The 12765-nt window shown below is 29.2% G+C and overlaps 1 protein-coding gene across 1 annotated transcript; it reads right to left on the bottom strand.

The window, feature by feature from the left end:
* Positions 1 to 3281: 3281 nt before the first annotated feature.
* Positions 3282 to 8645, bottom strand: LOC114176115 (D-aminoacyl-tRNA deacylase). Its single transcript, XM_028061049.1, has 9 exons — positions 8345 to 8645; positions 8076 to 8259; positions 7836 to 7978; positions 7526 to 7589; positions 6186 to 6238; positions 5940 to 5995; positions 5585 to 5659; positions 4780 to 4965; positions 3282 to 3606 (listed from the first exon to the last, which is right to left on the bottom strand). Exons 1-9 carry the CDS (start codon positions 8621 to 8623, stop codon positions 3519 to 3521), a joined length of 1128 nt encoding a protein of 375 aa, XP_027916850.1. The 5' UTR covers positions 8624 to 8645; the 3' UTR covers positions 3282 to 3518.
* Between the last annotated feature and the right edge of the window lie 4120 nt (positions 8646 to 12765).

Genomic DNA, 12765 nt, shown 5'->3' on the forward strand with positions numbered 1-12765 from the left:
TCTGTTTATTTTTTTAATCTATTACCTTAATACAATTAATTTATACGTTTAATGTTTGCAATTTTTATCCATTTTTCGTTTTTGGATTCATTATTGGATTTTTTTAATTCAATTTATAGAATTTACCTTAATATTTCCTTCTATGTTATGTTGATTTGAGTTTCTTCTTCAACTTATTTGTTTGACTGAATTACAATATTGTTTCCTTTTTAGTTCCCGGTGATTTTAGTGTCTATGTTTTAGGAAATTGGCAATTTTGATTGAATAGTCAATTTTACTTATGATTTTTATAGTTGATTAATTAAATCATTTATTAAGACGTCTGTAATGTATATATGAGGTTCAATTTTCCAAAGAAAAATATATGCAAAATTAATGATTGGACTAAAATTGTGAATTTTTAAAAGCTAAGAATAAAAATTAGAATAGAAAAATTGTGAATTAAAATTGAAAAATAGAATAAAATATAATCTTAATTCATGATATATTTTGGTTGTTAGAGCTTAAGTTTCATGTTTTGATTATATTCATTATAGTGTTATCCTTTCTATTTTGTAACATGTTTTTAATATTGTGTGTCAATACAATGTTTGACATCAGATAATATTAAAATTCATCTCCAACTCCAATTAACCTTTTAATGTTTAATTGAATTTTTTTCACTTAAAATTAATTTTTATATGAAACACTAAAGTAATTTACTTTTAAGATAGAGATGACTTCTACCCAATACTATTAATAATTTTTATTAATTTTCCAATTTCTCTAATATTGTTTTTCTGAATTGCAGAAATGCAAACATAAAAAATGATAACCAATTTCTATTGGTTTTATACAAAGAGAATTAGTATAAATGGCATAATCCTATAAGAAGCAAAGTAAAAGTTATAGTAGAAAGAGAGAAAGAAAAAAAGAAAGATAATTCATTACTTTAGTGAGGCAGTTAAATATGGTCATTATTTTAAAAGTTAGTTTAAATGCATGTTTAATGACAGCTTAATAGTTAAGAAAATGCTAATTTTATATTTAATGAAGATATCATAATAGAATAAAATTTGTAACATTTTAAAAAACAAAAAGAAAAGAAAAATTGGAAGTAAAATTCACAGAAAAAAAAAAGTTTGAATAAATACAATCAAGTCTTTAAGTTACTAAGAATTTCGGAGATCAAGGTGGTCTTAGTAGTAGAAATAGAAAGAAGAAAAAATATATCATGGATTTGAATTCTTATGCTAACAAAGAATAAACGTAACATTTATTGTTTAAAAAAACTAAACTAACAAAAAAATAATAATAATGAAAACTACATAGTCCATGGAATTTTAACACTTTTTTTAATTTTTTAATATTTATTACAAATCAGTTTAAGTTCTCTGTGTGTTTGTTTTTATTTGAAAATCTTTTGTTTTACGGAAACAACTTTTATTATCTCTCAAAAACTACTTTTACATTTAGACAAATTTTTAAAATAAATTTTCTATCTTATCATAATTTTTATTATATATATATATATATATATATATATATATATATATATATATATATATTTAATGTTATATCAAATAGTTTGATTATTTTTACTTTTTTTAAACATTTTTATTTTTTATTTATTTTTATTATAATATTATTTTGATGGATTTTTATATAATTTTTTTAATTCATTTTTATAAATAAAATTTTACCTCTATAATTGCATAAAAATATTTTATTTATTGTAATATAATAATTTAATGTTATTATCATAATTTTTTTTATGCTATCTAACATTGAAATTCAAAAATTAAAATACTTATGCATAAATTTAAATTATTTTTTTTCGATGTGTGATTTTGTTCGATATAATATTTATCGATGTATGTATAAGAAAAAATATTAGTAAAGATATATTTTAAATATTTTAAATTTGAACATTTATTTATTTATTTCTAACTTTTATAAAAGTATGTAACTTTTTTAACTTTATCAAATTCTTTCATTAAAATATGTAAAATTTATAAATGATAGTTATCATAATATTTTATTTTATTTATATATAATTGTGAAATATTTGACAATTTTTTCACTAAAATATGAATATTATATATATATATATATATTAATATTAGATATTTATAATATTATATTTTGTTATCTAATTTTTTTATTATGGTGATGGAAATAAGAGAAAAAATTTATACCATTATATATGAATGAATTTTTACTTGAAAAAATATAGACATAGATAATAAAGAAAATTTAACTTTATGTCCTTATTAAGATATCATTAAAGATGACGTCACTATAATGTCAACATAATGTCACTGTGAACCATACCAATAAAAGATGACATGGTTATTACAAAAATAAGACATCACGTTATAAATAAACTGAGTCATATCTCACATCAATAATTATAACCGATCATGACTTGAATAAGAGTGAAAATAAAAAAATAAAATAAACTCTGTAGCATAAAAATATATAAAAAAAATTTAATGAATTAAAATTTTCCAACCATATAGTTGTGAATATGGATAATGATATTTTTTAACTTTCCACTTCAATATTTTTTAATTATTTATTTTAATTCTTTTTATGTGATGTGATAATTTAAGGATAATTGAAGTAGTAAGTTAGAAGTGAATTAAGAAAGAATAGATCAAAATATTATTATTTAAAATGGATAGTTTTAAAAGCCAAATCTATCAATTGAGTTGATAAAGGCGTATTAAATCACAAAAATTAAATAATTTAAAACATGTAAAAAATCAATTAAACCAATCCAAAACCAGCCAAAATTAGTCTAAAAGTTTTAATGATATATTTTAATTTAATAAAAAAAATTCTAAGATAAACAAAAACACATTTAATAATACTTATAAAGGTGTAAATTAATTTACGTATTATTATTATTATTATTATTATTATTTTATCTCATTAAAACATATAGCTTGATTTTTATATTAATTTACACCTTTTAATTATATCTTGATTTCTTATAACTTTATTATATCAATTTTCAATCTTCTTTTTATTTTAGATTTAAACTTGTTATTTTTAATAAACATTGTATTTAGTTAAAACTGAAACCCCAAGTATAATGATATATTTGAATCTTTGAATTTAAAGAACATCTAAAATGTATTATTCTAGCCATTTCTAGTGCTATATTATATTTATTTGCTATTTGCTATTATTTATTCACTATTTAATTATTAATATTATTTTATTAAAGAGTTTGACCGCAACTAAATAACTAATCAGTTTTTAGAAACATTGGGAACATTACATTAATGTCAACCTTCTGCATAAATAGTACTGCTATATGATTTTAAATAATGTAAATAAATATTGTTTGTTCTTCATAAGAATTGGAATTTATGTGTGTATATATATATATATATATATATATATATATATATATATATATATATTCAGCTATTCATTAACTATCACAATGCTGTCAACTGAATAAAATTTGTAGTACGGTCTGTCAAAATCTGCAGAATTGTTGACATAATATCCTCCAAAGTCAGTCCTCAATAGAAACTATTTGGTTTTCCAATTTTAATGTTCTGCTCCGCAAGGAATCCTGTTATAGCATTCCTCTGCCAGCCCTTGAAACTCCTGCACAAGAAAAACTAGTTTAGGGTAAACACTAACTTGAGTAAAAGGAAAAAACATTAAGGTCTGTCTGTGATGTCAAAGCCAGGATCACCTTCACAGCTAAAATCATACTTAAATATCTTAATTTTCAACATACGCCCAAAAGATTCCACTTCCTTCTCCGTGTAAAACCATAAAAGCTAAAAAAGGACAGACACAGGAAACCTTGAAAGTACTCCTATGAACATCATTATAGTAATCAAGGACAGAATATATGTAATTTGGCAACAAAAACAAGGTCCAAACGACAGCAGCATGCATATAGTGTTTTCTTCTTTCTTGTTTTTTTTCCTAATGCAGAAAACCCTCATCTGTACTCATTTTGAATCTCAAAAACTTTGCAGTTGACATGAGCATGTTAGGAAGGCGTTAACTAAAACTACTAACAAGCAAACCCAGTAAAAAAAATATATGTCAGCAATGGAGGTGTGGGGAATGTGAATCACAACTAATTTGGAAAGTGAGCAACCTTGGGGCTAGTTTGCTCACTGCATTTTTTTTGGTGATCAAATGGAGGCACCAAAAACCCTACAAAAACTTGTACGTGATAACTCTGCCCTCAAGCAGTACAAATAAAATCCAGATCAACTTCAAAGCTACAACTTTGTGTTTAAAGCTCCATACCATGTTTGGCTAATAAATCCGCCACTTGGTTGGCCACTCGTAAGACATTAGAAGGAGTGAAGATGACTCTTGATAAGTGAAAACGGTAACCAATGGAAAGAACTAGGAAGGATCCAGGTTGATTTTACAAGGAACTTGTTTTGTGACTTTCCCTTAGTAGGCCTTCATTAATCCCCCATGAAGAAGAATGCCCAAAACTCCGTGAACTAGGAGGGAGTCAGGGATGATGGAAAAGGAGTTATCACTCTTTTTCACTTTTCCCTAACCCAAAGGCTGTTCCACCATTTTCTTTACAATCTATTGCTGTAGGAGAATGGCATGTGGAAAGCCTTCGGCAAATGTTGGGTATAGCTAAAAGAAATTTCTACATTGAACAAGTTTTTCAAATCAAGGTGCCATGTGCCTTCGGCAACTGAGCACTCAGCCAAGAAATAGCATTCAGTTCTTGCTTTGTCATTAGCAATACAAATAGATTTCTGATTGCATAAGGACAATATTCATTAAACTCACTTGTTGTCTAGGTGGGCAAGAATTTCACCACCAGGAAAGGCAGACTTAGTGGCCTCATATGCAGCCTTTATGGACTCTCTCCATGTTCCACCAATCTCCACATCTGTTTCTCCTTGTGACTGCTTTGGATCTTCCATTGGCACTGAATATCCAGAAAGTAGGTGACCCACCCACACATTATCTTTCCTAGATTGGATAAGCAGAGTAAGTATTCATATTTTATTTGAGCAAAACACAGAAAATATAATGCACACAAAAATTAGAAAAATTTCAACTCGCAAGGTACAAAAAGCTTTTTCATGATCATAAAATTATATATATATATATATATATATATATATATATATATCTTCTCAAATGGATTTAAAAGTTTATTCATTCTAAGTCATGACGCAATACAAAACTTTATAGTCAATATATTTTCGTAGTATATTTGAATGTACAATTTATAGCCCTTCATCAGGGGGGCATTAAATTTGATGATGGAAGTTTATGGATAATGTACTGATCAAAATGTTGATGACGGCCAAATAGCTATGTTTACTTAACAATTTAATTAGGACTATGACAAAAGTTTTCATTTGCATACCAAGTAAACGAATGATGAGAGTAAATTTCAATAATGAAAAACTTAAAAAGCAAAAGAAGTCCAAATCTGGGGGGCAAACTGCAGAGTAAACTACGTTAGGTTTTCTGAATAACCCAGAAGTTAATAACATCCAATAGCTGCATAGTTCAGTTTCTTTGATATCAGAAAAAAAAAATTATAAAGACATGATCCGCTGTGACTGATTTGACTACTTACAACACTACATCCATATGTCGAGGTGCGTAATGTCCACCACCTATCCCGAGGAGAATTTTCTTGTTATTCTTCTCCCTGTAAGAGCGATTTAGATTCAGGTTACAAAATTTTCACCAGCTGTAGATGGAAGATTTAATGATAATTATGCAATAACACAAACAATTTAAAAGTTTCAGGAAGACGTACAGTCCACCAAGAAAGGAATTGTAAGATCAAAGAACAGATTAAACATGTATTGCATCTGAGGATACTGAAAGAGAGCAAGATGTGGAAGACCTTGGGAAGTATATGCCAAATAAAATGAGTATGCAAACAAACGTCACTTCATTTATTTAAGTTGGCTTAATAAATTTACCTGCTCCAGTTTCCTACATCTGTCCCACCTCCAAGTCCAAGTCCTTCCCAGACTAACTAAAAGAACCCAAACAAAATATCATTTCAATAAACTAAATAAAATATTACCAATCAGTTGTCACTAAAGCATTTATAATGGTTTAGATAGTTAGAGGGAAGTATTTTTTCACTCAGGAGAAATTGTGAAAGGGAAATTCACATATTGATGGAAAAGTAATGAAAAAAATTATTAAGAACATCGCCTAACCTGTGCCATAACTTGAGCAGCATCCTGTCTCTTCCAGTAGTCTTCAGTACTACCTATACCAGAATAGAAAAAGAGTTGTTGTATTAAAGTTGAAATTTTACGCAACTGGTTGAAGCTTCTCGCATAACTTGAGCATGAAGTTAAGCAGCCACAAATTATGGTATGATTAGGGAGAAAAACTTGGGCCAACTGATACAAAATCAGCACAAGTTTGGCACATTTATTATAGAAAACATAAAAATAGGTGGGTTGAGCAGGAAAGAAAAGAAGACAATGGCATGTAGTGAGTTAGCCACAAGGAATAAAGGAGAGGAAGGAACAGAGAATCAATATGTAGTTGAAGATCATCAAAAGTCTTCTCTGGTGTGTGTGTGAGTGGTGGGGTGAGATACAATCTATAGTCATTTACAGTCCAAAACCGAACAATTGGTCCAACTTGCCAGATACCACTGAAGATGACTTGGTAAGTGGTCCTTCTCGAAGCTCAAATGAGCCTTCAAAGAGCAATAGAAGGTGATTTCCAGGAAGCTATCCAAATTCGCATGGATCAGCATCAAAAGCAGAGTACCACAATTTCCTGGGAACTCAACCAATGATGCCCATCTCAATAAAACTCAAATGTCAACCAAGAAGGTGGAATGTCCATGTTTGAGGGAGAGGATTCCTTTTCTTGGATCAATCAAGTGACCCAGTTCTCAAACCCAAGTTAGAACGGCACACAGTGTTAGTTGTTAATTAAACGCTCGCTATGGAAACCCCTGGCCAGACTAACTCTTCTTCATTTACCTCTATGGGAAGGAAAAAAGAGTGAGAGTGGTGCTGTTCTTGGTCCAAGGAGGTGAGACGTGATAGAAATACCTATCTTACCCTAAATTGATGCCAGAGAAAAAGCTAAGGGAATTTTCTTTTGGTGGAAACCAATTTCACCCATTGAACCAATGTCCTAAAAAAATAAACAGAGGAACATAGAGAGGGAAGGGCAGAGATGCCCTCTATACTCAAGTGAAGAATTAAACTACAATAACATCACTGATCTCGAAACTCCACTCTATCTCTCTTTAACATACAATATTCCGTCTCCTATGGAAAACATAGACAAGATCAAACCTTCTTTGCAAGTAAATAATACTTTCAAAAAGGAGAAAATGGATTTGAATGGAAAAGGGGACTAAACATCAAAATGAACACCAACTTGATCTGAAAACAAAAGATGGAGGATGCAGAGACGACAAATTATTTTCCGAATACTTAACTAATAGATCATGCAATGTACTTGTAAAATACGATATATCTAACCTATCAATGCAAGATAAGTCTAGGAGGAAGGAAAAAACACTCACCAATCTCTAGAAACATGGTCGGCTTATTTGTCAACGGTCCATGGTGAGTAGCCTCCAAAGTAATCTAAATTGAGAAAACAGATTAAATTCTGCCAGAATTGCTTTTAAAAATTTAACATCATCATCTTCCTTTCAACAGGAAACATGCAATTGCAGGACTGCTGAATCTAAACCAGAAGTACTGAAGATATAACTACTAGAGAAACAAAAGCCAATGAAAGAAAACGTCACCCAAGAAACAACATCAAAAGCCAAGTAAAGAAAACTAGTCTAAATACCAACCAACCAAACAACAAACAAACAAACAAACCTCGAATTCAGGGACCAGATTATGAGCCTGGGCAATGTTTTTCAAAAGGCGAAGCCAAGGCCCCATCCTAGGATTTGGCAGCGCTGCCCATCCAGGTCTGCCACCTTGAGGTGGAACATCACCTTCACGTAAATGAGGAACTCCTGCACACACACCCACACCCACACCACCCAAGATCATTACAAGACACACACTTTTCCACACACACAAAAAGAAGCAGAGAGAAAGTGAAGAACTTACCAATAGGGTGGACAGTGAGGGCAGGTTTGTTGGACACAGCAGTGTGTTTGCTGAAGAAGATGACCTCATTAACAACCTCCCCAGTCACCTCTTCCCACCTCCTGTCCAAATCATCCTCCTCCACTATGCTCTTTGCATGGAGCAACACCCTCACCCCTTCATTCACAAAGCTCTTCATATCATCCTAATGGACCAAACACAACCAAAAATAACAATTAAAACAGCAAAAGGGGCATGATGGGTACCCATAAATGGTTGCTGCTTTGAACCTGGAAATGGGGACCGGGTTGCCACCCGGGCATGGCCAACAACGCATTGGCCGGGTTGATGGAAGCAGGGTCCGAGGAGGTTGCTACGAGGAGCGCCACCATTACTTTGTCGGAGAGATGTTTGTGTTTGTGTTTGTCTTGTGAAAATGCGTTGGGGGGAATTGGGGAAGAAGATGACGTATTTATACGAAAACGAATTGAAATTGGCTTTGAAGATCTGAGCCCACGGTTTACAAGCGAAGGAAGAGGAAGCTGCAAGAGCTTGCCCACTGCTAACATCACTTACCAAATTATTACAATAGCCCGTAGGAACCCAAAAAATAATCAAAAATACTTATACTTTTTAATTAAGTATATTTAGACTATTTCTTTTTTTTTTCTATCAACATATTGTTTCAAGGATAATTTTTTTTAATGAATTCATATTTTTATATTTATTTTTATTTTTGCTTAATTATGTCCAAAAAATATTTGCTAATTATTATAGATATTTTTCCTATAAAAGGTAACTCACATTGGTCATGCAAAAGGATTTTCTTAAGTAAAGAAATTGAGAGTACTTTCAATAAAGGCTGCTCACATTAGTTATTTCATGCTTTGAAAAGTATAAATTGTGATCATTGACATAATCATTAAATAATATCGTGAATTTTGTAAGACCATAATATGAGGTACAACTTTTATAATAAATTTTTGATTATTTTATTATTAAATTTTTTTTTGTTATAAATAGAAATTAGTTAAATTGAGTTCATTTTATAAAACTTGTTATTTCTCTAGGAAAATATAATCTTCTTTTTCCTCTACATTTTTTTTAAGTTTATGACATTATGTTTGTTTGAAATCGAAGAATATTGTATGACTTTTTCACGAGCAATACAGTAAGTTTCTCTTTTGCTCTTTTAAGAATAATTGGTCTTGAGGTTTGCATGTATGATTCTTTGGTATGCATGTTTGGTCTAAGAGCTCTTGATGAATCTATGTTCAATTATGATTGGTAGGGTGTGATAAGATCATTGATATGAGTCTTTCTTGTGTGGATATTTTTGTGAAAGTCAGGGATGTAGGGGAGTATCACATGATGAGCGAATTTATGAAAATTTCTTCCAATTACCTTGTTCGTGGGAGAGTAAAACTCTCTCGTTAGTCGAATTTTATTATTTTTTCTTTCGGTGACTGCTCACTGGACGAACCATTGTTGTCGCTTGTAGGAAAGATGGATTTTAAATGGTTTATTTTAGAAGTATGAGAAATACTATATTTGAAAGGTTTGAAGATGAGATTAGAGGATGATTATATGTTAAAAAGAGAGATTAGATGCTTGAATGAAGAGACGAAAGGGTTGATGATGGAATGTGATGATTGTTTATAATTTATATTTGTGATTGTGTTGTGATGAAAGCCAATTTCAAGGGAGAAAGTCTTTCATTCTAATGTGTTAGAGTGTATTTAAGTTCTCTAAGTTTCATAGAGGAAGGTATTTATTTAGGTTGTGAGAGTCAATAAATATTTCTATGACGGTAATTGATTTGAAAGATAATCTTTTTAACGTATCATAGTGAGCTAATTTTGATATATGAAATAAACTTAAGTCTTATTACGAGGTTAGGTAGAGTCTCTACATTACATGCCAAAATCTATCGAAATCTATATAACACGTGCATAATCACTTAATCCATTTCTATATGCAAATCTTTCGGAAGTAGAAATTATGTTAATATGTATGAAATGAATGAAATTGAGTGTGATTGATTGTTATGTTATTCTTTGAACGAATTATAATTATTTTTCTTTTTAAATATACTAGCTTACTCTCATATGTAATTAAGTATTTATTTACTATGTGTTTTTGCACGGAAGCAATAGACGATGTCAGTGAGAGTTTGCAGCAGTGAAATGACCTTGGAGTTATATAGTTTTTGAAAACTTCTTATGTTAATTCGTTTTGTATTGTCCTGAATTCTTCTTTATTTTGATAAATGTTATGTTTTTTGAATTTTTTTTTATGTAAATGATTTGAAGAATATTGTAATACATGATACTTATGTAGTAATCATGTTTAATACCACATAAGTAGTTCTATTAATCGAGAGGTTACAAATTTGTCAAAAAAGTTCTAAAAATGTTCAAAACAATTTATAATTTGTATTTTTAGTTTAAATTTATTTATTGTATAAGGTAAAATTTATCATTTGATTGATTATAATGGGATTTTATTCTTAAATATTTTAGAATTGGTTAAGCAACCAAACAAAAATTTAAATACCTGTGCAATTTGAATCTGGAAAAAACATAACGGTCTAGTGAGAAGTTTGAATTTGGACACGTTTCCTGTTCATATATATATATATATATATATATATATATATATATATATATATATATATATATATATATATATATATATATATATATATATATATATATATATATATATGGTTTGGCCTATTACATTCGATGTAAACGATAAGAGTTGATTTTTGTGACTTGTATATAAATTTATGGTACATAAGAAATATATTTCATTCAATAATAAACAAAAGATTGATCACTATATTTAAAAAAATCAAAAAGTAATATGCAGTTATATACTTAGATTGAGATTTGATTTGATCTATTTTATCCACCTAATACAAGCAATAATGGTTGATTTTTGTATCTTATAATCAAATTCGTAGTACAAAAGTACATTCCATTAGACGAAAAAAAAAAGATTGATTAGTAAATTTTAAAAATTTTGTACGAAAAGTAATACGCAATTCTCCACTTATTTGTTTATTATGCCCATCTTATTTACCTATCTAGTTTGACCTTTTTTTTCAAGTCATTCGTTCAATGCAAGAACTAAGGGTTGATTTTTGTGACTTGTAAGCAAATTCGTGGTACATAACAAATATATCCCATTGGATAACAAACAAAGATTGATTAGTATATTTTAAAAAATTGTACAAAAAGTGATATGTTGTTACCTACTTAGATTGAGATTTGATTTGGCCTATTTTTTTCTTCAAGTCAGTCACCTAGTGCAAGCGATAAGGGTTGATTTTTGTAACTTATAATCAAATTCGTGGTACATAAGAGGTGTATATCCAATTGATGATAAAAAAGGTTGATTAGTAAATTTTAAAATTTAGTACGAAAAATAACATGCAACTCCCCACTTATTTGTTTATTATGCCTCACTTATTTGCCCATCTGGTTTGGTCTATTTTTTTTTTCTTTAAGCCACCTAGTACAAGCAATAAGAGTTGATATTTGTATCTTATAATCAAATTTGTTGTAAATAAAACGTACATTCCATTAAACGAAAAAAAAATTGATTAGTAAATTTTAAAAAAAATGTACAAAAAGTAATACGCAACTCTCCACTTATTTTTTTATTATGCCCATCTTATTTACCTATCTGGTTTGACCTATTTTTTGGTTTCAAGTGATTCATTCTATGCAAGCAATAATGGTTATTTTTGTGACGTGTAAGCAAATTTGTGGTACATAAGAAATATTTTCCATTGGATAACAAACAAAATATTGATTAGTATATCTAAAAAAATTGTACAAAAAGTAATATGCAGTTCCCTACTTAGATTGAGATATTATTTGACCTATTTTTTTCATCAAGTCAGCCACCTAGTGAAAGAAATAAGGGTTGATTTTTGTAACTTATAATCAAATTCGTGGTACATAAAAGTTACTTCCCATTGCATGATAAAAAAAAGATTGATTAGTAAATTGTAAAAATTTGTACGAAAAATAATACGCAACTCCCCACTTATTTGTTTATTATGCCCCACTTATTTGCGCATCTGGTTTGACTTGTTTTTTTTCTCTTAAAACCAGCCACTAGTGCAAACTATAAGAGTTAATTTTTGTGACTTGTAAGAGCCACCTAGTGCAAGCAATAAAGGTTGATTTGTGACTTATAAGCAAATTCATTGTACATAAGAAGTATATCCATTGGATTACAAAAAAAGATTGATCAGTAAATGTTATAAAATTATACGAAAAGTAATACACAACTCTCCACTTATTTGTTATTTGTGTCACACTTATTTGCCTATTTGGTTTGGTCTATTTTTTTCTTGAAGCCAGCAACATAGTACAAGCAATAAGGGTTGATTTTGTATCTTATAATCAAATTTGTGGTACATAAAAGTACATCCCATTAGACGAAAAAAACAAGATTGATTAGTAAATTTTAAAATTTTTGTACAGAAAGTAATATGCAACTCCCCACTTATTTGTTTATTATGCCCATCTTATTTACCTATCGGGTTTGACCTATTTGTTTTCAAGTCATTCGTTAAAGCAAGAAATAAGGGTTGATTTTTGTGACTGGTAAACAAATTCGTGGTACATAAGAAATATATCCATTGGATAACAAACAAAAGATTGATTAATATATTTAAAAATGTTTACAAAAA

Source organism: Vigna unguiculata, chromosome 3 (assembly GCF_004118075.2).
Source record: "Vigna unguiculata cultivar IT97K-499-35 chromosome 3, ASM411807v1, whole genome shotgun sequence".
Lineage (NCBI taxonomy): Eukaryota > Viridiplantae > Streptophyta > Magnoliopsida > Fabales > Fabaceae > Vigna > Vigna unguiculata.

Excerpts from the sequence above, each read along its gene's own strand:
- LOC114176115 (XM_028061049.1), bottom strand. The coding sequence starts at position 8,623 with ATGTTAGCAGTGGGCAAGCTCTTGCAGCTTCCTCTTCCTTCGCTTGTA. Across the intron at positions 4,966-5,584 it reads CGACATATGGATGTAGTGTT|GAAAGATAATGTGTGGGTGG; the intron begins GTAAGTAGTCAA and ends TATCCAATCTAG. Across the intron at positions 3,607-4,779 it reads CTTGCCCACCTAGACAACAA|GAGTTTCAAGGGCTGGCAGA; the intron begins GTGAGTTTAATG and ends TTTCTTGTGCAG.